Raw genomic sequence first — 25995 nt, forward strand, 5'->3', positions numbered from 1 at the left:
TTACTGAAACCTTGTCTTCCTTCATGGAGCAAGATACTCTAAAATACTTTGGGAAACACCAGCCTAAGTATTGTCTAGCTTGTAATGGGCACTCAAAAATATTCTCCCTTTTCACTGTGAAATTGACTTAGAAATAGAATAACTGGGTGCAAAAAAAACTGAACTGAATTTTTCTTAATTGATGTCTCATGGTGATATCTTTCCTTTTTAAACTATAGATGTTTTCTTGCAACGACATTATGGAAGTCAGGTTAACATTGCACTTGTTATGGGGACATGTGTATCTTTTTGTTTTGGCTTCCTTTTTTTAAGATTTTTATTGGGGTATTGGGGGGATGGGAACAGTGCTGGAGAATTGGGGGAAGGGGAACACACAAGTTGCTGTTGTTTTGTTCTTCAGTCTAGTTGTGGAGGACGTTGCTTCACTGGCCCAAGTTGGCACCATCATTGCACTCTTCCTGGGCGANGTTTTGTTCTTCAGTCTAGTTGTGGAGGACGTTGCTTCACTGGCCCAAGTTGGCACCATCATTGCACTCTTCCTGGGCGAGGCAGATCAGTCGCTGGCTTCTGGACGGCCGCTCACTGCGGCTGCTGGCCACTTAACGCTGGCTGCTGGCTACATACGGTAGCTCATGGCAACCCACTGCAGCAGGATCTGCAGCCTACGCCGTCACCGGCGACTCATGGCAGCCCAGCTCCAGGTTGAGCTACTGTTCAGCATCTTAGCTGTAGGGGGCAGTGTCACTGGCCCTCATAGGTGGGATCCGAACCGGGGCCCTCTGGCGTCCCAAGCCAGTTCTTAACCATCGCGCCACTTGGCCGGCCCTTGGCTTTCTTTTTTAATTGGGTGCCAATCATCTGAATCTGTTCATAAAAAGATTGTAACCCGAACACTGGGGAAACTGAAAAAGCCAAATGCACTTGCTCTCATAGAACCTCAACTGCTAGGGCATGAGCTTGGGACCTGTACTTGACGAACCAGATGCTTACACTTCGGACTTTGCATCTGGAGTCACTGATACCTGAGGTAAATAACCTGAGACCATTTAGAAATCATTCTGCCACCAGCATTAGCTTTAGATATCCAGAGTCTGGTGTTGACAGTGTAGGTACCTCTAACTAAGCTGTGTCTGTGGGAGGTCCTTGGCTGTAGTTCTAGCTGTATTGCTTCCTTGGTTCCTCCTGTTGTGTTAGTGTGGATATCTAAACGTTCCTGTTGGTTCTGTGAGCTATCAGCTATCCTTCCAGTAAATCACTTTTATTTACTTAGCCAGAGTCCATTGTTCTCAGTCTAGACCCTTGACAGATACAGAATCCCAAGTCAAAACAGCTTTAGTTAAAGTTAGACACTTGTGTAAAGATTTACAGATGATCTCATCTATATTTTTTTAAACCGGTAAAATATTGGGTTGTCGGAAAAGTCATGACGCATTTTTGCAATGAAAAACATAGAAAAATATGTCATGACTTTTCCGACAACCCAATAGTGAGCTGTTGATTTGTGCGAGTTACTTAGGGCTTTTGTTTTGGAGGATTGTTTAGTTTTTTACTGTTGAGTTGTGAGAGTTCTTTATATATTCGAGATACTGTATATGGTTTGCAAATATTTTCTCCTGGTAAGTTTTATAGTTTTACATTTAGGTCCACGATAACATATTAGTTTCAGGTATACAGCATAATGACTCAATATAACTGTTGGGTCATCGGGAAAGTCATGGCGTATTTTTCTGTTTTTCAATGCAAAAATGCATCATGACTTTCCCAACGACCCAATAGAACTTTGTACCTATTGACCACCTTCACCCATTTCACTCACCTCACCCCTGCTTTTGGCAACCACTAACCTGTTTTTTGTATCTATGAGTTCAGGGTTCTTTTGTTTTTTGTTTTTGTTTTTTTGAGATTCCATATAGAAGTGAAATCATACAGTATTTGTCTTTCTGTCTGACTTATTTTACTTAGCATAATGCCCTCAAGGTCCATCCGTGTGGTTGCAGATGGCAAGATTTTCTTTCTTGTGGCTGAATAGTATTCCTGTGTGTGTGTGTGTGTGTACACACCACATTTTTTATTTTTTATTTATTTAAAGATTTTTATTGGGGAATCGGAAGGGGAACAGACAAGTTGCTGACCTTTTGTTCTTCATTCTGGTTGTGGAGGACGTCGCTTCACTGGCTCATGCTGGTATTGTGATAATTACGCTCTTCCCTGCTGAGGCAGATCAGTTGCCGGCCATTGGATGGCCGCTCACAGCGGCTCACGGTGACTCATGCCCGCTGACACCGGCTGCCAGCCGCTCATGGTAGCTAGGGCAGCCCACTGCAGCCCCACTGCACCCTATGCTGTCGCCGGTGACTCAACAGCAGCCCAGCTCCAGGTCGAGCTGTTGTTCACCATCTTAACTGCAGAGGGCAGCAGCGTCACTGGCCCATGTGGGATCCGAACCAGCAGCCCTGCTGCTCAGAGCTCGTGCTCCCAAGCCAGCTCTTAACCAACTCTTAAGCCACTTGGCCAGCCCCTATACCACATATTTTAAATTCATTTATCCATTGATAGACACTTAAGTTGTTTCCGTGTATTGGCTACTATACATACTGCTATAATAAATATGGGGGTGCATATATCTTTTCAAGTTAGTGTTTTCATTTCCTTTGGATAAATATCTAGAAGTAGAATTATTGGATCATATTTTTAATTTTTTGAGGACCTCCATACTGTTTTCCATAGTGACTGTATTTTTATACAAGTATGAAATTTAGGTTAAAGTTCATCTCTTTTGCCTATAGATGTCTACTTGCTCTGGTACCATTTGTTAAAACCAGCCTTTGATTGAATTGCTTTTTCCTTTTTCAAAAATCAGTTGGGCATATTTGCATTGATCTCTGGTCCATGAATATCTGTGTGTGTTGTACCGCCTCCAATACTAGATATACAGTAGTAGTTACTATATATATATATATATACATATATATATATATATATATGTATGTATGTCTATAGATAGATATAAATATAAGTAACAAGTCTTAAAATTGGACAGTGTGATTCCTCACTCTTTTCTTCCTTTTCAAAATTGCTTTAGCCATTGTCGTCCTTTGCCTTTCCCATATACATTGTAGAATAATCTGTTTACAAAATTATCTTGCTGGGATTTGGATAAGAATGGCATTAAACCTATATATAAATTTGAGTAGAACTGACATATTTACTATGTTGAGTCATAATCCATGAACGTGGTATATCTCTTCATATATGTAGATCATCTTTGATTTTTTAAAAATCAACATCTTGTAGTTTTTAGTATACAAGTCCTGTATATGCTTTGTTAGATTTACACCTAAGTATTTCATTTTTTTCTTGAGCAATTGTGAGTCATGTTGTACTTTTAAGTTTGGAGTCCGCGTGTCCATTGCCAGTATATAGAAATATGATCGATTTGTGTATGTTTATCTTGTACCCTGCAACTTTGCTGAGATTACTTATTCTGGGAGGTTTTTGTAGATTCCTTGGGATTTTCTACTTAGATACTCTTGTCATCTGCAAATAGGCACAGTTTTATTTCTTCCTTTCTGATTCTATACCTGTTACTTCCTTTTATTGCAGTGGGTAGAACTTCCAAAACTGTTTTGAATAAAAGTGAGAATGGACATTCTTGTTCCTAATTTTGGAGGGATAGCATTCAGGGATTTGTGTTGTATGGTGTTGTATGCAGCAGAGACAGTCTAATGGCCTCCCAGCAAATGATTGCAGCCTCATTAGTGTGACAGCCACTTGCTTTAAGTGATGGGTGTGAGAAGTTTTGTGAGAAAAATCAAGCCTGAGAGTAAATATATAAATAGCTCACTTAAGGTTTCCACTACATGGATCTGATTGTTGCCAGAATCTTTTTGGCCTCGTTTTAGATATTTGGAAGTTGTTGACAGCAGATATTTTGTTCATTTTCTATTAGATGCTGAGGTAAAGTTTTAAAAAAGTAATCTGGAATCACATACTTTAAATGTGAACTGTAGAGGGAAAATATATTTTTTCCTTCAGGCAGGAATGGTTTCTACAGAAACATTAGGACATATTCTGGATTTTTCACCAACTCATCTTGAATGCCCACTGGTTCAATGGATGCTAGCCATACAGGCAAATATATGTTATTTCCACAGTACTGAGTATGTTGGACTAAATCTAGGCCAAAAGTTGCCTAAAATTTATACTTGTGCTTGGTCAGCTTTATATTATGACTGTCTTCTTCAGGGAGGGACATTGACCTCCAGTGACTGCTTTGTAGCAAATACATTATTAGCAGCAGAATCTTTGGTATGTAAAGAGCTTGCAAGTCACTTCTGTGCATACGTCCTAGTTGCTAATAGAAAAACCCTGTATTTCTTCCTGAGCCTTGGCCAGAGCATCTTGAAGGACTATCCTCCATCAAAGATCTCCTAGGTTTATACTGTGGGTCTAATCAGACTGTTGTTCACTTTTTTTTTTTAAGATTTTATTGGGGAATTGGGAGAGGAGAACAGTGTTGGGGAATCGGGGAAGGGGAGTAGACAAGTTGCTGATCTTTTGTTCTTCAGTCTAGTTGTGGAGGACGTCGCTTCACTGGCCCATGTTGGTATTATCATTGCGCTCTTCCCGGGTGAGGCAGATCGGTCACCGGCCTCTGGATGGCCGCTCACAGCGGCTCTTGGCAGCTCACACCAGCTGCTGGCCGCTCAAGCTGGCTGCTGGCCACACACCGTAGCTTATGGCAGCCCACTGCAGCAGGGGCTGTAGCCTATGCAGTCGACACACAGCCTCCCAGCTCCAGGTTGAGCTGTTGTTCACCATCTTAGCTGTAGAGGGCAGTGTTACTGGCCTTCATGTGGGATCCAAACCTGGGTCCTGCTGCACAGAGCTGGCGTCCCAAGCCAGCTCTTAACCAACGCGCCATTCAGCCGGCCCCTGTTGTTCACTCTGAGCCTTCCACATTACATGGCCTTGATTCTGTGCTCAGGACATTTATAGTTGGAGTCTTACACCTCATTTTCTAATTAAAAAAATAAAAGTATTGTGTTGCCTTTGTTCTTATGACAACTAATATATTTTTATTGGTTAAAAACAGTAAAAGATACAGAAATGCACAGATAAAACAATCATACACAGTCCTTTTGGTTAGCAGTGAGTTGACCTTTTGATATATACCCTTTCCATCTATTTTTTTAGACATAGGTTTATACTGTTCATTCTGTTTAGTAATTTTTATTTTACCATGAACATTTTTGTATGATGTTACATACAATTGTGTGCAGTATTTTTAACAGTTGTGTTAATATTTCATTTTAAACCAATTCTATTTTGGACATTTGATCCTTCCCAGTTTTCACTATTATACATGGTCTTTTCAATTACGAGTTTAAGAGGTTTGCAAATTAAAAAGACATTTTAATTTTGGCTAAAATTGGTTACATACTTTTGCAACATATGGATGTAGGCCAGTTTTATCTGGATTGTTTACTACCCCTCCCTACCTCATAGCTGTGCCTCTGAGTTGACGTAACATCATAACTCTAGAGTTTTTACTTTAAGCATTTTGCTTGCTCTTCATTCTATATTGTCTAGGTTTAAGCATGTAGAGTTCAAGATTGCAACTTTAATTCTCACTTGCTTGGGGATTTAATTTTCAGATCATAAAACAGAAAATCGAAAACATGAAAGTAGACAGGACTAAACTGAAGAAAACACCTACTGAGGCTGTAAGTATCCGAAAGTTTGCTTTGTTTTTTCATTTCAGAATAAAATTTTTGCAGTCAGTTCACCCATACTGATCTTGCAAATGTTGGGTTGTTGGAAAAGTCATGACGCATTTTTGCAACGAAAAACAGAAAAAATATGTCATGACTTTTCCGACAACCCAATATATCATCACATTGTATATATACAAAGTGCAGTAAAATAGAAACTTGTCTTGAAACAGTCAAATTTTCTTTTGAACTTACCTTGATTAGAAAAGTGAATGAGCTAGTGACCAACTGGAAAGTGAGCACTAAACAGTTTCTAGCTGTATGTACTTGAAGTAGGCTCTCTGGCCGCTGTTGCTATGCATTGAAAGGCTCTGTGCTATAATGGAAAGAGCTGGTATGGGTTAAAATCCTTTCTGTACTTGTGGGATCTTTCTCAATTTTGTTTTCTAGAAAATTAAAGTGGTAACACCTTTCTTACTAGATTTCTTGTGAGGTCAGTGTTTAGCTTTCTTTATTACTGATTCTTAAACATGCAATTCAGCTGAACCTGTGTATTACAATAGTTGGCTATGTCATTTGATCCTATGTCAGCAGTAGAAATCCCACCTTCAGCCCAATATTCTATCATCTAGCTTAAACTGAGTTCTGAGATTAAGAAAGTATTGCATTGTTATGATACTCATATAGACCCCATGTGCTGTAGTTTAAGGAGCACAGGCTGCTTTGGAATTAAACGTGGGTTTGAGTCTTATCAGACTTTTGTGGGTGAGAGTTTAACTTGCCGGGTTTCCACACCTGTAAAACAGGGTTGATAATTCTTCCCTCCTTGATGTGAGGTAGTTGCTTAGCAAAATATCTGATGCATAATCAATTAGTTCATTTTCTAAATACAGGCCACTAGGTTTTTAAAAACTGTAAGTAATTACCTGGCAAGTATCACCCACAGGTATCACTATTAGCATTTTGCTATATATCTTCCAGTCTTTAAAAGATTACTGTATGGGTAGTTCTGACATTTTCACTCAGTGTTACACTAATGAGTGAGAAGTGCTGACTTCCCATACCCTCTCCAGGATTATTGTTATCTTTTAAATTTTTGTTAATAGGTGGGGAAGAAATATTTCACTGTTTTAATTTGCATACTTTAATAGATTTTCAAATTTATTGGTCTTTTATCAATTGCTCATGCTGTTTATTTTTGTATTTGACATTGTTTTTTATTGACTGCCATACATATTGAGTATATTCATTTTTGATACCTTGCAAATACTTTTATTTCCTTTTATGTGTTTTGGTATCTAGAGTTTTTGACAATTGGGTACTCAAGTTTTTGTTTGGAAACTGAAGAGCAGAAAGAAAACTTGTCTTAAACTATACAAATAATGGAAATGAAAAGTATTTTATCCAAAATAAAAAGGCACATGACAAGCTGGGGAAAACATTTGTAACCTGATGTAGTTAATGTCTTTAGCTAAATCAGTAGGAGATATAAATATCCCAATGACAAAATGTACATAGGCCATGTCAGAAAAGAACAAAGTAAGTAAACTTGCAGAATAATTCAACCTTGTAGATAATCAGAGAAAGGCAAATTAATTTTGTTTTGTTTTTTTACTTTTACCTAGTGGATTGCTAAAGATTTGTTCTTTCAGTCACACCAATGTACAAATTGCACAACATTTGATAGCTACTAGCAAATTACTTAGGATAAACTCCTCATAGTGGAATTTTTAGATCATTGATTATGTATGTTTTTAAGGCTTAAAGATGCCTATTTTTCTCAGGCAGCCTACCTGATTTCCCTTTGCTGTGGCCAATACTAGGTATTATTTTTAAGAAAGACTTTTTTTTAACCTTTCGACCCCTTTACCCTATTTCACCCACTCCCTGCCTTTGCCAACCACCAGTTTATTCTCTGTATGAGCTTGATTTTCTTGTTTGTTTGTTTATTTTTTAAATTCCATATGTAAGTGAGATCATATAGTATTTGTCTTTATTTCTCTGGCTTATTGAACATAACATAATGCCCTCAATATCCATCCATGCTGTCACAAATGGCAAGATTTTATTTATGGCTGAGTAGTATTCCATTGTATGTATATACCACATCCTTTTTTATCCATTCATCCATTGATGGACACGTAAGTTGTTTCCATATCTTGGCTATTGTAAATAATGCTGCAACAAACATAAGAGTGCATGTATTCTTTTGGATCAGTGTTTTTATTTTCATGGGATAAATTTCTAGGAGTGGAATTGCTGGTTCACATGGTAGTTCTATTTTTAATTTTTTGAGGAACCTCCATACTGTTTTCCATAGTGGTTGTACAAGAAAGACATTTATTGATCACTCTGTGTCTCAGTAGCTGTGCAAAGCATTTTTTCCCTTGATTTGATATCTTTATTGGAGCAAATCAGTATAAACCATGGCAGTTGGTATGCATCCACTGAACTGGCAAGTGCTCTCTTTTGCATTACCATGAGTAAAGAATGTCATACTCAATTTGCATTTATGTAGCAGGGACAATATATTAAAGATATACTTGTGTCCCTGGTACAATTTGCAAATGCAAGGTCCAGAGGAGAAACCTTGATACCCCTTATAAATCAGAACATTGTTAACATAATTGATGCTATTATGTTAGCTGGATCTTGCTGGAGCAGAAAACACAAGCACTTTAGATGCTTCAGACGTACGAGTTCCAGAGAGTGCCCTTTGAAGTTTGAGCACCTGCCACATCAGGAAAGTTTCTAGGGGTCCAGAGGCCTGGGAAATGTTGAGATTCCCTTTCTAAAGAGAAAGACAAGTTGGCACCTTGCACCACACACCATGAAGAAAGAGGAACAGCTCTTTGGATTTTGAAGATAACATATCACATTTGGGTATACTGTTTTGATCCATTTACTGGATAACATCTAAAGTGATGGTGAGGTCTGAATCTACAAAAGACTGCAAATGGTTCAGGCTATGGTGCAGCCTGCCTTACTATGTGGATATTATGACCTAGTGAATCCAGGTGTCTGACTTAGGTGTCAGCCAAAGATGCCTTGTGATGCCTCTGGCAAGCCCATATAGGAGAATCACAGCTAAGACCCTGAGAGTTTTAGCCATGCTATCCTCTGCCAACAACTGTTCTAACATTCAGAAAAGCAGTTTCTGACTTGCTACAGGACATTGATAAAGACTGAATGTCTGATTAAGAGATGGATAACAAGTGATTGTAGAACCCAAATGTTTATCATAAACTGGGTGTTGTCTGACCCACAGATTCATAAAATTGGCTCTGTGTAGCTACATTCCATTAGAAATTGAAGTGATATATTTGATACTATACCCAAGTAGGTCTAGAAGGCACAAGTGAACCGGGTGAGTAGATGGTTTAGACTTCCATATTACCTGTTTCTTATGACTTCAAAAAGAAGAGAAAAAAGTGCAGGCCTGGTTTATGGAAGGATTTTATTCCAAGGATTTTACATGCATTTAATTACCACAAAACTTTGAGTTAGCTCTTTAATTACGGTCACTTTAGAGGGAGAAAACGTTTGGGACTTAGCTTAAAGAAAACCATTTACCTTAAGCCCTTATTGTTTGTTCCATGTTCTGTTTTGGGTGCTGAAAATATCCCTAGTTTAAATCTCACAACACTGCTTCATTTTGCAGAAGAGGATACTGAGATTCAAAGAGGTGGCTTACCAACTACCTAATTCCAAAGCCCATACTTTATAGTATAATAGTATGCTGTCTCAATATTTAAGCTCCTATTATGTGCAATAAGTTCTTTATGTATGTGGCAAACATTTGAACTTCACATTTCTGAAGTAGTTGTTAGGACTGTTTTCCTGGTAAGAAAACGATGGCTTAGAGAGACTGGACTTGCTTGTGATCAAGCAGCTTAGTAAACATCAAACTAAAAACTGAACCCAGATTTGTTGGGTTCCAAATCAAGGCTCATTCCCAGGATACCATCTTGCTGTAGAGTTAAAGAGCAAATGTAATCACTTCCAGCTGTCATCTGTTAATAGAGGGCTTCTCTGTCCCAGTCCCTATCCGACCCCCCCTCCTTCAGAAACTTTACTATAAACTCAATAACTCAATCCACACCTTGTTACCTGACAAACAGGCCCTTTTCAGCAGTAAAAGAGAGCAGAAATGTATGGAAATGGGAACCCCAAGTAAGAATAGAGTCCTAGTTTTACCAAGTTCAGGAGCTCTTTGCCCTGAATTGGAAGGTTTTGTGTTGTAGAAAAATATAGCTGTTACTAATCTTCACCTTTAACTGTGAATTCACTAGGGCTTTTCAGTGTTACTGATTCCACATTCCTTATAAGGCATTCTGGTTAACTTTCAGACCATGGTACAGATTCCTTCATTTGTTTGTCTTGATGTTTAGCTTGTTTCCTTTATGTCTGTTGTCTGTACCCTTCCAAGTAGTTTGTCTAAATTTACACATTTATCTGGGTTTTTAAAAGGCAGAGATAGTTTCATTATAAGATTTCTATTTTAATCCCAAGTGATCATCAAGAAAATTTCTACTTTTCTTAAGTAGTATATTCTTATCAAAAGTTAAATTGCTGAGTGTGTTGTCTTAAGGATTTCTTTTCTAATTCTTCCTCTTTGTGTCTTTTTCATACTCCAAAACACCCTTTGTGAATACTTGTTTGTTTTTCTCAGCCTGCAGACTGCAGAGCCTTAATAGACAAACTCAAAGTTTGTAATGATGAGCAACTCCTCTTGGAACTGCAGCAGATCAAAACATGGAACATTGGAAAGGTATGTGAATCCATGCTCCCAAAAGACAGAACTCTCTGGACTAGTGTATCATTTTGTATGCTCTGATACGAGAGAAACCATAATGAGGTAGCCTCATTCAGCAATAACTTAATAAGCACCTAGTGTATGTCTAGCACAGCTATAAATCAGTAGCTTTTAGCCTGTGAATGGTTGCCAAGGAAATTTTGACAGAAAAGTGAAAGGAAAATTTTGTTAGGTGAGGAAGAGGAACATTTAACATGGGTGATGATAAAGAATCTCAACCACAAATTCTTTTAGTTTCACTGACATTATGAGTTAGAGATTATCTTAGAATTTTTACTTCTAGTTTAAAAGAATCTTCTTTAGATAATTAAAAATAAACACTTCTGATAAAATGAGTTCTAGCAGGGAGGGTCCTTATGTTTGTAGACCTCAGAATGTAGTCAGAATTCCCCCAGGGTTTTTGTGGCATCTACTAGTGAGAGGGGAAGGAGGGAGGGAACATGAACGCATGCACGCTCGTGATGTAACAATGAATTCAGGTCCAAGTGGTTCAAAGTACAACTTTTCTCATATGGGTTTCTATCCTGGTGTGTGGTTGAAGAGAATCAAAGGTGGGAAGTGAAATTGTCTAGGTATCATGTTAAGCAATCCATTGTAGCAAAGCTCAGCTACAAAGCACCCACACAGAATTTTACCTTGATATTATATCTTCCTCTTTCTCTTCCCTTCTCCAGTGCGAGTTATATCACTGGGTGGATCTATTGGACCGCTTCGATGGAATTCTGGCAGATGCTGGACAGACAGTAGAAAATATGTCATGGATGCTTGTGTGTGATAGGCCAGAAAGAGAACAACTGAAAATGCTCCTCTTGGCCGTGTTGAACTTCACAGCCTTGCTCATTGAGTACAGCTTTTCCCGGCATCTGTACAGTTCCATAGAGGTAGGAGAAGTTCAAGCCTATGTGATCTGTTCTTAACTAGGATTGTTCATATCTAGAAATAAGGAAATGGCTGTTTCTCTCTGATGATTGCTTCTTTCCTTTTCATTATGGAGCTCTGGGATTTTCCATGTCAAAGACAATGGTAGGATGTTTTTTGGATATAGACACCCTTCACAGGATTGATGGGAAAGTTCTTTCTTTAATATCACCTTCACCCTGCCTTGCAAGATTTAAGAAATTAATGAGAATGTAAAACATGTATTGAAGTATCCTTGGAAATTTGCAGGAATTGATCTTTGTCCCAGGTTATTAGAGCAGCCCCAAATTACTTTTAAACTATTAAAAATAGTTTGATTTTCTTGACACATTACTTACTGTTTTTCTAAGTTTTAGTGTGCTGCTTTTCAGTCTCTTCTCCCCTTTCCTCAAAATATATATGAATAACATGCTCTGTATTCTTAAAAAGTAAAGTGGGAGCAGGAATCCATGAGTTTTTGAATTGGTCTAAAATCACTCTAAGAAGAAATGCTTTTCCTTTAGCCTAACTTTAGACTTTTTATCACTATTGGTTAAGTGCCCTGTTGTGTGTTAATTTTCCTAAGTCTTCAGTAAGAAAACAGAATCAGAACAAGTAGAAAGACAGTAGCTTAGAAAAAGAAGTGGAATAACTGAACTACTAAAGACCCAGCACCCAAGAGTTTTAAGTGGGGAGTGGATAAGCAGTCTGTTGTTTAAGATAAAATAGATTCGCTGCAAAAGGAAGCCCATGGCCATCGGACTAATCAGCAACTGGAAATACGTGGGTTCATTTCCAGCTGAATTACATACTGATTTTAACCCTGACCAAATGCTTCAACATATTGGTGAGTTTTGATTGTATTAAAAAACCAAAGGCCGGCTGAGTGGCTCAGTTGGTTAAGGGCTCGCTCAAGAGTGTGAGCTCTGAGCAATAGTGGTTCAATGCCCAGCCTGAGCTGAGCTGCTGCTGAGCTGTCAACAGGTGGCAGGAAAAAGAAAGAACAAAACAAAATAACCACTTTTGGGTTACTGTTACATACACTGTACTCTAACAATCATGCCACTAGGTGTTGGTATCTTTAGCTTCTATATGAAGGACTCTGTGTTTTAATTCCAATTTCATATTTGTTGTAAAGGATACAGAAGGAGCATGAAATTATCTTTCCTTTATAATAGTTTTAGTCTAGTTGGAGACAATATTGTTGAGTTCCACTATGTATTAAAATATCACATTTGTTTCTTTTGTTAGCTGTTCCTTGTGGGGATACCTGTGTAATTTTGAACTGTTCAATTTTTTAAACTTGTATTAGGCTTTCTGACTTGCTATTAGATTATAAGCTTCTTGGGGACAAGGTTGCATGTTGTAAGTTCTGAAATTTTTTTTTTACTGTCAAACTTCTCAATAGCTTTGTAAATGTTGAAATCTGTTACTACATTGGCATTTTAAGTTTTCAAGGCCTATTGTGCTTCATACCATTAACTTGCCCTTTTTTGTCCCCTGTAGCATTTGACAACTTTATTGGCTTCCTCTGATATGCAAGTGGTGCTGGCAGTCCTTAACCTTCTGTATGTGTTTAGCAAAAGATCAAATTACATCACACGCCTTGGATCTGACAAGAGAACCCCACTGCTAACCCGGTTGCAACATTTGGCTGAGGTGAGTCATGGGTGAAGAGTTAGAAAGGCACAAAAAATTGAACTGTATTTTACCTTTTCACAGGTGTTTCTTACAGTGTCAAAGTGGATAAGTGTCCCTAGCTTTACTGGCCTAATTGAGTAGAACTGTTGGAGCCCACTTAGGGAGGTTCAAAAAAACCTAAGAAGTGTTCTCAACTAATACAAAGTAATTTTGAGGAATTTCATGAATCTCTGTCCACAAAGCTGAATCTCTCTTTGTTCAAAAATTGCATTTTCTCTTCTGGAAAGTTCAGAATCAGATTCTACTTGGGAAGGACATATCGTACAATGTAAGATCTGGATTTGCGTCCTGGCCTTGCTTATTAGCTCTGATACCAGTTTTCATCTGGGAATTTAGTATATCTACCTTAAGAATAGTTTCAGAATAGGAAAATGTAGGGTACTTAGTGCTGTGCTCAGTAATTGGCTTGTGATTGAAGGCAAAAGCTCTCATATAAAAGTTTAATTCAACCAAACTATTATCCAGTGTTCCTAGAGGCAAATGGTTAATACGTACTCAGGTTTGAGGGAGGTAGCCTTTGCTAGAGAAGAAAGCTTGATAAAGATTACTTTTTTAAAGCTAATTAATGGTTTCCTCACAAATAATAAGTTTCAGGCTATTTTTAAATGCTATAAAGAGAATATTAACCACCTGTAATTCATCCAGATGGAGCCTTCTTTAAGATTTGAGCATATTTTCTTGGATTTACAAATACATATATACAGACATACCACCTTTTAAAAAAATATTATAAATATTGTCTCTTGCTATTAAGAAAATGCAAGACGGTTCAACATTGGATCCCTAAGTAACAGTTAAAAGGAAAAAGAAGCCGTATTTCAGTACATGATTCAAAAGCATTGGATAAAATTCAGCACATTAATAAAAGCTAATATAAACTCTTAGGAAGCTAGCAAAAGAAACTAAAATCTACCAGAAGTCATAGTGGAAGAACTGAAGCATTTGCATTGAATTCAAAAGTCACATAAAAATGCTACCTATTACTTTTGCCACTTAAATTTGTAGTAGAGGTCCTAACCAATATAAGAGAAAAGAAAGAAATGAAGGATACATATTAAAAGAGAAAACTTATTATTTATAGATGATGGGATTGAAATGCTTGGTTTTGGGGGGAGACAATGTAAAATTATTAGAACTAATGAAAGTACAGTGAGGTAACCAAGTAAATGATTAATATACAGAAACAAATAGCTCCTTCATACATTAGTAATAACCATTTAGAAAATGATTAGAAAAAAGGCCCTATTCACAATATCAACGATAGTGTCTTTAATGTAAACCACATTGGGTAAAAGTATAAATTTAAGAGAAGATAATGTAGAAGATTATTGTGATCTACTGATGGGGAAGAAATTCTTTAAAATCCTAAAGCATAAACCATATGGTGAAAACTTGAATTTTGTAATCAAAATTAAGAACTTTTTTTTCAATGAAAAACATCATAGTTTAGTGCTACTCTTAAGGTGCTTACAATGGAATGTAAGTCGGCACACAGCTTTATTCATCAAGAAAAATACCAGTTGGACAGCATACTTACTAATGTGGTTAAATACCATTCAGATGCAAACTCATGTCATGGATCAATAACACATTTGAACAATTGGAGGAACAGTGGCTGGTCTGTGGACAACATTAAGCAATACTGCCAGAGACAAAAATTAGCAGACTGGTGATAGATTGAGAGATGTTTAGCAGTTTAAAACTAACAGAGGACTGTTAATGTAGAATATCCAGGAGTTCTTCCAAATCGAGGATAAACAGACACAGGATATGGACAGACAATTCACAGACCAGGGAATTCAGCATGTGAATAGAGTAGATGCTCAGACTCACTAGTAATTAGAGAAATACAAATAAACAAGATACAGCTTTATAAAGCTGTATCTGAATAGCAGGAATTAGAAAACTGTATAATTGTAAGTGCTAGCAGCTGTGCAGGGCTCTAGGCACCCTTATGCATTGCTGAGAGGGGTGTAGACTGGTAATCCTGGGTATTATCCTAAAGATGATACCACATTGTTCCATAAGGTGACAGTCTGTGAGAACATTGATTGCATCATTGTGTAGGGAGAAGTTGGAGGCAATGTATGTGTCCAGTATTAGTAGATAGGGTAAGTAAAATGTGGTGCATGCATACTATGGACCAAATAATACACATAGTAACATTAATAGCTTTTAAAAATAGTGGTGGGGAAGTTTAAAAATTTATTGTTTAGTGCCATTTCCAAAACTTAAAAATGTACACACAAAGCAAAACAGTAGTTTTGAGAAAACAAAGAAGAACAGATACCAGAAATTAAAAGAGTTGCCTTTGTCAGAGAGAAAGGAATGTGAATGGCAATAATGGAGCAGATGATTTATATAAATACGCAGAAGAAAATAAACTTAACCAGCAATATTAAGATCTGTTAGAACAAAACTAAACCTTTACTTACAGATTTAAAAGATGTGGTCTAAATTTAACAGACATATATCATTTTTATGCATGGGAAGACTCTAGTATAGTAGGGGCTCTTTGATGAAATTAGGGCTAACACCTGGTAGGTTAATTATTTTAAAAATCTAGTTAAAGCAGGAACTTTTTTTAAAAAGTGATTAATACATACCATTTTTACAAAACTAAAACACAAATGTCAATTTCCTTACCTGTCTTTCTAATGTAGGACCGAGGACTTGACTTTGAGTAAAAAATAGTCTGTTACCTTGCATACACAGAGTACAACTACAATCTGTGATTTCTTTAAAGTGGAGCAACAATGTAAAGACTTTAGTTTATAAAGGAACCTGAATACAGAATTACAAATTCTTATAACTTACCCCAAGTCTCTTTTCCCTAATTAAATAATATTTTTATTTTAGCTTCTTGTCTTTTAGTCTTTACAAAATATTCAACTTGGTTTTTATAAAATAATTACCTCTTCAGTTTAAGTCATTGTTTTACATAGTATTTAAAATCACATAATTGTAATACATACAACTGACATAAATGAGTTTGGGGACAAATACACCTGCCTTGGTACATACAGATAACTGGTGGGAGCAAAAGAGTGCTGGAAAAAGGCTGCATTAGTCAGTATGGCTTACAGAAGGCATGGAGAATGCAGTTAATCTGTCAAATTGGTTAAGTGGAGAACTATTAATAGCATCAACCGGAAAGCGGATATGTACAAAAATAGCTAAGAAAATACTGATAAAGAATCAGGGTCATTTGCTGTACCAGATAAAATATAAAGCCATAGTAATTTTAAGTTTTTTAATTGCACAGGAATAGACAAATACAGAATGAAATAGTAAGCCCCATGTTGCTTAAGACCAAAACAGTGGGACAATTGGCTGTTTTGGGGAAGATGTTTAGATAATTTCACACCATTCACATAAATCTTAGAAACATATTTAGAGGTAAATACAGGCAACTTCTAACATCTTTCATGAGAAAATATTTCCTAGGCAAGTCAAGAAACCTAGAAGCCATTTTTAAAATTGACAGACTTTACCATGTAAAAATATTAAAACTGTATAAGATAGTTATAAATAAAAGACAGATGACTTAAGCTGGACAAAGCATTTGTAATATATACAACAAAGGAATACTGTAATATGTAAACAGCTCCTATGAATCAACACAAATGTAAGTAACCAAGTAGAAAAATATGCAAAAGCATATAAAATAATTCATAGAAGACAAAATATTTCTTTTAAATTGGCCACTAAAACATGAAAAGGTTGCATTAGGAATACTCAAGAAATGTACATTAAAGCAAGATCATTTTTAACAGTTAGATTGGCAATATCTAGTATTGGCTAGGTTTGGGGATAATAGGTACTTAAGACTTGGTGTATGAATGCCCTTTTTTAGGGTCATTTGGCAGCACCTTTTCATTTAAAAATGTGTTGATTTTTAATTCACCCAGTACTTCTATTTTAAGGAAATTATATTCACGTGCACAGAAATGCATATATATGTATTCTCATTGCACCATTGTTTGGAAAAAATTAGAATTTTTATTTGTCATATTTAACATGGCATAAGCCTATGTATGGCCCTGAAAGATATCAATGAAGAGATCTCTTAGCAAGAAAAGCTAGTTGAAGATCCTCATGGTTTTTCAAAAATCTAAAAGTAAAACTATATTAATAAAGTCCAGAAAGTTACATATTTAATTGTAAACTTAGAGAAAGAGAATTGAATTTGGGGCAAAGAAGATGGGTAAGTTTCACTTTTTTAGTCTCTACTTCGAATATTTTATAGCTATAATATATTATAAAAATTACTTTTATAATTATGAGAATTGGTAAAGACTTTGCAGATATATTTTAGTGACTGTATGTACTGTTCTGTAGTTATTTGCTGATTTAATAGCTGTTAATATGTAATCGCTTTAATCTGAGGGTAGGAATTTTATATACTTTTGGTTAATATCGGGAGTTCTTTTTAGTGTTTAATTTTTAATTTTTTCTTCAATTATGGTTGACATTGAATGTTATTTTAGTTTCAGGTGTACAACATAGTGGTTAGACATTTATATAACTTATGAAGTGATCCCCCGATAAGTTTTGTAGCCACCTGGCACCATACATAGTTATTACAGTATTATTGACTATATTCCCTAAGCTGTATTTTACATCCCCATGACTATTTTTTAACTGCCAATTTGTACTTAATCCTTCAGCTTTCTTACCCAGTCCCCTAACCCCCTTCTCATCAGGCAACTGTCAGATTGTTCTGTGTCTATGAGTTTGTTTCAGTTTTGTCTGTTGGTTTATTTTGTTTTTGTGAATTCTACATATAAGTGAAATATGGTATTTGTCTTTCTCTGTCCAACTTATTTCACTTAGCATAATACTCTGAGAGTAGGAATTCTTATACTCATTTTACAGATGAAGAGTATGAGATTAAGCAAGGTGAAATGATTTGCTTATACTTCCCACAGTTAGGAAGTGCTAGAACTGGGGTTTGAAACCTAATCTTTTTGCTGATTTGGGCCATGCCCTTTTTTTTTCTCTTCTCCTTTGAATTCAAGTTTATGGGGTGACCGTTGTTAGTAAAGTTACATAGGTTTCAAGTGTACAATTCTGTAATGCCTTGTTTATATATCACATCATGTGTTCACCACCCAGAGTCAGTTCTCCTTCCATCACCATATATTTCATCCCTCTTACCCTCATCTACCACCTCTTTCCCCCCGTACCCTTTTCAAGAGCTGTACTATATCAGGGTTTTGAGATTTCAGAACAAGCTTTATGTTTAGGGAGGGAAGCGCATTCGAGTTAATTTGATACTATGTATAGAGCCACAGCAGCACCCATCAGAATCAACATCTCATCAAATCATAGCACCCTAGGTTGATTATCACACACTAACATTTCATACTTAATTAAATTATATATTGTGGCCACTTAGAAAATAAAAGTTAAGATACAGGCTGTAGTGTTACATGGCACAAATATATGAAGTATGGAATTTTTCTTTTGCTGTGTTCTGGTAGTTCAGGATTATCATGTTCTTCTCTTCTCTTGGATCATTCTATGACCAGGAAGGATTGCTTAAATGATTGCTATTATGTTCCTTTTTATTTTGGACCCTTTTTAACTTTGATAGATGTATTTCTTTTTGTTCTGAATTGGGCTAAATAGAGACTATAGATTAAGGTTGATTTCTAGTCATGGATACTTTGGAATCTTGACAGGTGCAGTTCATTGCTGGTTTTGCTAATATATTATGTGTTTGATGCTTTGCTATTACAAATAGAATAATCTTACAGGTTTTTCAGGGTTAGAGATAATATGCTAGGTGTTCAGTAGCCGCCATTACTAATAGCGTCCATTAAAATTTTTAAACTTTATTTTTCTCTTAAAATTTCTATGAAAATATAATTGTTGATGTGAGTTCCTTTTCCCTACATCTTCCTTTTGATGTGTAACTCCAATTCTTTTAATAGTCGTCTTGATAGACATTTTGATTCATGTCTTGATTATTTACACCAATTCCTAAATCTGAATTTCCTTTGTTGTCCCTGCCCTGTACAACAAACACATACATTCACTTGCATGTGGTTAAGAACCTGATTGTAGGGATCAGTTTTAGTTCTCTCAACAGATCAAATTAATCTGAACCTATTTATCTGTAAATTGGGGGCTATGATATCTGCTTTATATTTTTAGGATTAAACTAAATGGGGTCATAAATAACACACCTAGGTTTAATGCTGATCTTGTCAAAAGTACTTAATACATGGGTACATAAACAACATGATATTCTTTTATATTTGCTTTCTTTTAAAACTACTATTTTACATAAACACATGTTGTCACATGACTTTTTGGTGCAGTCTCTTTCCTCATGGGTCATCCACAACCTAAAATGTATCGTTTCATATGTATTTTTAGTCTTTGCATTATAGTGACATGTTTAAGGTATTTTTGTCATAAATTTCAAAGGCAGGACACTTGCATCTCGATTTTCTTAGTTAATACTTTGTTTTAAAAAATTACTTTAAGTCACTTTGTGTAGCTATAAATCATTCTTTTGATGGCTATATAATATTCCACAGTTTGGATGTTCCATGATTCATTTGACTATTTCCCAACTAACGCATATTCATTTTTTCCTATTACGAACAACAATTGCTTCATTAAGCAATCTTGTATATGTGCCCTTACTTACTGTTAACTTTTGAATCTATTGGGTTGTCGGGAAAGTCATGACGCATTTTTGCATTGAAAAACAGAAAAATACGTCATGACTTTCCCAACGACCCAAAATGATTGCGTCCCAGAAATCTTTGTGTTATTTCGTTTGGCACTTACCTGATGAGTGGTGAATTTGAGCATCTTTTCATGTTTGACCATTAAGATTTGTTCTTATGAATTGTCTGTTCATATCTTTTGCCCATTTTTCTATTGGTTTAGTGTTTTTGTATTATAAAAACCATATTGGAGATATTAGCCCTTTGTCATCTGTTAAAAGTATTTTTTCCCTAAATCTTTTTTTGTTTGTTTATTGCATTTGTATATGTAGTGTTTTCAAAAATGGTTCAGAAAAAGTATTGGATGGCTTTTAGAAAGTGTTGAATATCATGTTTTGGTCTTTGTGAAAAGGAACTTAGTATGTGGTATCTTGTGGTAGTTTTTTAGTGACTCCGTTAACCCAGGGATGTGGGCTGATTGTGAATATAAATAGTGATTAGTGAACTGCAAATGTAGGGAGCCGTACTCCAGGAAGACTTGTTAAATCAGTTAAAAGCCAGTTCGTTGGTTTTTGTGAAGGTCTACTACATGGGTTCTCAAACTTGAGCATGTACCAGTCACTTTATTAAAACAGATTGCTTTCTCTCCACTGCTCACACCCCTTCCCTCACTCCAGCTTCTGATTTACTAAGCCTGTGGCAGGGCCTTATAATGCACATTGCTAATAAGTTTCCAGGAGATACTAAGGCTTCTGGCCAGGGACCACACTTTGAGAACCATTGGTCTGGTCTATCCTATTGGATAAAGTTAGAAAATGTTAAATTTTTATAGTTCCATCTTAAAGAGCACCAGGCATTTTTCCTGATGTCTGAGCACTTACTAATTCTGTAGCAAATCCCATCTAGTTAGGTGGTTTAAATATGCCTCTCTGGCATGGTTGATACAATAGTTATTTTTTGGGTATCTGCTCAATTGCCAGGATCATAGAGTAACAATACAGGGTAGGTGAGAACAAGGAGACTCTGAAGTTACATTATTTTGGGGAAAAGCCAATGGGCATTCAGCACCTGATAAAGTATGAAATCTAATATCTGCCTGTCCTAAGACATTTGGAGTTGCTTAAGCATGGTTTTTATTCCATGCATGGGTGTCAGCCTGAAACCTAGCTCCTAAATCCACACCCAAACCTTCCAGTTAATATCATTCAAGAAGTATATGATAACCCTGTGCTGGACATAATATAAAACATGTTCATTTCTTTAAAAAGTTTACATAGTATGTGAGAAATTGGATTATGTATGTAATAAAAAGAACAAAGAACTGGTTATTCTGAGTAGTACTGACTATTAAGTACCCTAGAATCTTAAACATTCCATAGATTTATCCTGTTGGCTGCAGAACAAACTTTTCTTAATAAAAAATACATGCTCAGTATTAAGAAATTTTAGAAATGTGTATGTACATAATCATGTATGTACTCTTAGTGATTTGGTATATTTTCTTAGTTTTTATTTATGTACATTTCTTTACATAGCTGAACCCATATGCTATATATAATTCTATATCTTACTTTATTTACTTACCATACCAGCATTAGTGTTTTCCCATATTAACTGTACATAATTTTGTAAGAACTGTTTCTTTAATATAATGGTAGTATTTCATAAATGTCACTACATCACAAACTTGAATGAATCAAGTTTGGCTTGACATGGTCTTTTAATAAGGATCCCAGCTTACTGCAACTTTCTAATCATAAGTGCAAAAGATGGAAAGAGATTTTGTGGTGACAATAATAATAAAAGTATTTTAAAACAATTGTTACAAGAAACAAAAGGAAAGTAGTTGTGAAGATATACAGCCTTTCAAGCTTATTCTGCTTTGCAAATTCAGGTCGTTGGTTTTTTTTAATCTCTCTCTGCTATGTGGCATCAAGTGTTTATACCCTTTATCCTCAAGGTTTTAAGCAAATTTCATGTTTCTTCCTTCACTGGAAGTCCTGGGAATAGCCAAGATAATATTGAAAATGTAATGAGGAAGAACTTTTCCTATTAGGCATTAGACCTTTTTATTTTTTTATTATTTTTTTAAAGATTTTTATTGGGGAATTGGGGGAAGGGAAACAGACAAGTTGCTGTCATTTTGTTCTTCAATCTAGTTGTGGAGGACGTTGCTTCACTGGCCCAAGTTGGCACCATCATTGCGCTCTTTCCAGGCGAGGCAGATCAGTCGCTGGCTTCTGGACGGCCGCTCACTGCGGCTGCTGGCCGATCACGCTGGCTGCTGGCTACGCATGGTAGCCCATGGCAACCCACTGCCACAGGGGCTGCAGCCTATCCATCACCTGCAACTCAGGGCAGCCCAGCTCCAGGTCGAGCTGTTGTTCAGCATCTTACCTGTAGAGGGCAGTGTCACTGGCCCTCATATGTGGGATCCGAACCGGGGCCCTCTGGCGTCCCAAGCCAGTTCTTAACCATCGTGCCATTCGGCCGGCCCTCTTTCTTTTTCTTTTTTTTTTTTTTAGCTGAGCCATCCTGCCACCTGGTGGCAGCTCAGGTCAGGCCATGAATTGAACCGGTGACCCTGTTGCTCAGCGCTTACACTCTTGAGCGAGCTCTTAACCAACTGAGCCACTCGGCCGGCCTCTTTCTTGTTTCTTAATGTAGGCATTTGTCACTATAAAATTTCCTTTTGGAACTGCTTTTGGTGCATTCCATAGTTTGAATATGTTTTGTTTCCATTTTCATTTGTCTCAAGATGGTTTTTAAGTTCCCTTTTGATTTCTTCTTTTGACCCATTTGTTGTTCAGGAGTATATTTTTTAATTTACAAATGTTTGTGAATTTTTCAGTTTTTCTCCTATTAATTTCTAGTTTTATATCATTGTGGTTAGCAAAGATACTCAGTGTGATTTTGTTCTTCTTAAATTTGCTAAGACTTGTTTTAGGAACTATCATATAATGTATCCAGGGGAATGTTCCATGTGGATTTGACTAGAGTGTGTATTCTGCTGCTGTTGGATGAAATGTTCTCTATATGTCTGGTAGGTCCATTGGTTTAAAGTACAGTTCAATTCCAACGTTTCCTTACTGCTTTTCTGTTGAGTCAATTTATTGTTGAAAGTGAGTGTTAATATCCCCTATTACTGTATTGTCTATTTCTCCCTTCAGAGCTGTTAGTATTTGCTTAATATATTTAGATGCTCCAATGTTGAGTGCATACATATTTGTAGTTGTTATATCCTTGTGATGAATTGACCCCTTTATCATTATATAATGATGTTTTTTGTTGTTATAGCTGTTTTCTCTGATGCAAGTATAGGTGCTTCTGCTTGCACAGAATATCGTTTTCCATCCCTTTACTTTGAGTCTATGTAGCCTTAAAGTGGAATTGATTCTCTTGTAGGCAGCATGTAGTTGGATCTTGTTTTTTATCCATCCAGCCACTCTGTGCCTTTTGATTAGAAAATCAGTTCATCTACATTTAGAGTAATTAAGATAGGGAATGACTTAGTAATGCCATCATATTAATAGTTTCCTGGCTGGTTTGTATTTCCCTTGCCCCTCCTTCCTCTCTTGCTGCTTTCCTTTGTGAATTGATGGTTTTCCATAGTAGTATGCTTTGATTCTCTTCTCTTTCCCTTTTGTGTGTCTAATCTAGGTTTTTGCTTTCTGGTTACCATGAGCCTTACATAGAACATCTTATAGCTACAAGTTTATTTTAAGCTGATAACAACTTAACTTTGATTGCATACAAAATGCTACCCTCTTTCTTCCTTCCCCCCAGTCTATGTTTTTGTTGCCACAGTTTACTTATTTTTTTTTAAGATTTTTATTGGGTAATTGGGGGGGATGGGAACAGTGCTGGGGAGTTAGAGGAAGGGGAACAGACAAGTTGCTGTCGTTTTGTTCTTCAATCTAGTTGTGGAGGACGCTGCTTCACTGGCCCAAGTTGGCACCATCATTGCGCTCTTCCCGGGCGAGGCAGATCAGTCGCCAGCTTCTGGACGGCCGCTCACGCTGGCTGCTGGCCGCTCACGCTGGCTGCCGGCCACACACGGTGGCCCATGGCAACCCACTGCCACAGGGACTGCAGCCTATGCCGTCGCCAGCAACTCACGGCAGCCCAGCTCCAGGTTGAGCTGTTGTTCAGCATCTTAGCTGTAGAGGGCAGTGTCACTGGCCCTCATATGTGGGATCCGAACCGGGGCCCTCTGGCATCCCAAGCGAGCTCTTAACCATCGCGCCACTCGGCCGGCCCACAGTTTACTTATTTTTAATACTTCTATCTTTTAACCCTTATTATCCAAGAGTGATTGTTTAAGACAGTGTTCTCCTGGGGCTCTCAAATAGCTGCTGCAAGTGGCTGCAGCTGGTTCACAGGCTACTGCGGAGTCCACCACAGCTAGGACTGAAGTCTATATGCCTGGCACCCTGATCTTTTGGCATATTGGGCCAGATTCCACAGCTTACATAAAAGCACTGTTGTCTGTGATGGATGCCAAATTGTTGTGGTAGGAGGAGCAAGATACATCTTAATTGGCCATCTTGCTGATGTCACTCCTAATGTTGCTATGTGTGTTTCATAGTGTCTTCTTTCTTTATATGCCTCATAATCTTTTTGTTAAATAATGGACATTTTTAATATAATGTGGTAACTATGGAAATCAGATTCTCACCCCTCCCCAGGATTTGTTGTTATGATTTGTTGTTATTTGTTTAGGCTTTTCTGAACCGACTTCATAATCCTCTGTTTTGTGTGGTCATTGAAGTCTGTTTTATTAGCTTACTGGTCAGCTAGTGATTTGCCTTAAACTCCTGGAAAAACAAAAAAAATCTCCCAGTCTTTGCAGGTGGACTCTGTCTATATGTTGGTGTCTTCAATGTCAGTACTCAGCATTTTTGATACTCCAGAGGTGTGTGAACTTGAACCTTCTCAGATCTTTTCTGAGAATGTGTCCAGCTTTGGCCTTCCAGATGCCCAGGAATATGGTGGAGCTTTTCAAAGCCCTTATTCCCCAAAGCATCTCACTCCCCAGCCTTTCTTCCTAAGCATTTCAGTTTGTTATTTATTCCATTTGTGTATCTCATCCCAGGAAGTAGGGATTAATGCATTTACTGTTAAATGTTTTCCACAAATGCCCAATTCATCCTTGAAAGAATTCCATATTAGGGGGGAAATGATGGTTAGCTCAGATGCTATTTAAAAATGCAAGCTATTTATTAAGGAAGATTATATGGCTGGAGTTTTGGCTTTGGAAGCCAATAATAATGTACAATTGAGCCATTCTCCCCCATTACCTTAGGGGCTAGTACTTATTAATGAGTTTTTAGACTTTGTGGTGGCAATAGAGTAGTAGTAAGCAATGCAGAAGCTTCTGCTTTGCAGCTTAGCTCATGTGAAAAAGTGAAGAACTAGAGAGCGTGTGATTCCACCCTAGTGAGGGAGGTGAACAGGCTGAACATGTAAGACATACTACAGTACTGAAGGCCTGATGGGACAAGACTCACCTGTTGACAAGCATGACAGCAGGCATGTAGAATGCAATTGCTTGCAATAGCCGCTTATGTTCTCCCCCAGCAACATCCTTAACAGAACAGTGAAATTGATCTCATTGGATAAATTACCTTTAGGCAAGAGCCTTGCATCTTAAGTCCTTGCTTGTATTTTCTCCCTCTTTTCATTTAACTTTTACATTGTATGTCTTCTTAACACTGTTCCAAGCAGCCACATGCTCTTAAATATTTTATACACAGGACTACCTTAAGCACTGCTTAACACTGTCTTTTTCATTTTCCAAGAGCTGGGGTGGAAAGGAGAATGGCTTTGGACTTGCAGAATGTTGCAGAGACTTGCATATGATGGTAAGTAACTCTTTGGGATGTCTTTTGTCAGAGCTGTGTGTGATCTCTTTTTTAGCCTTAATTTACAATGAATTATATGGTATATAAAGTAGTCACTTCACATTAGGACCTTTAAGGAACGTAAGATCATTTGAGACATAGCATGCCTTGTCTAGAAATGCTTGGGTCATCCATATGCTGGCAGTAAAGAACCTCAGAAGCACAGTATATGTTCATACCCAGCTCTTGAGTAGGAAGCTGCATTGGGTGAATCAGTTTGAAAGTGATGAAAAGTCCCAGAAAGTACATTTTCTTTTTTTTTTTTTTAAAGATTTTTA

General features: G+C 37.0%; 1 protein-coding gene across 14 annotated transcripts in view; it reads left to right on the forward strand.

Annotated features, from left to right (window-relative positions):
• The window catches only part of HUWE1 (HECT, UBA and WWE domain containing E3 ubiquitin protein ligase 1), a 169949-nt gene that overhangs the window by 27684 nt on the left and 116270 nt on the right, over window positions 1-25995 (forward strand). For 13 of the 14 annotated variants that reach the window (XM_019668123.1, XM_019668130.1, XM_019668129.1 and 10 more), the window contains 5 exons: window positions 5658-5726; window positions 10387-10485; window positions 11205-11411; window positions 12934-13086; window positions 25616-25678. In XM_019668123.1, the coding sequence (XP_019523668.1) occupies window positions 5682-5726; window positions 10387-10485; window positions 11205-11411; window positions 12934-13086; window positions 25616-25678 (567 nt within the window). In that variant the 5' untranslated portion in view covers window positions 5658-5681. The remainder of the gene's footprint in view (window positions 1-5657; window positions 5727-10386; window positions 10486-11204; window positions 11412-12933; window positions 13087-25615; window positions 25679-25995) is intronic. The other variant, XM_019668135.1, reaches the window with a different exon arrangement.

The sequence above is a fragment of the Hipposideros armiger genome, unplaced genomic scaffold (genome assembly GCF_001890085.2).
Source record: "Hipposideros armiger isolate ML-2016 unplaced genomic scaffold, ASM189008v1 scaffold_518, whole genome shotgun sequence".
NCBI lineage: Eukaryota > Metazoa > Chordata > Mammalia > Chiroptera > Hipposideridae > Hipposideros > Hipposideros armiger.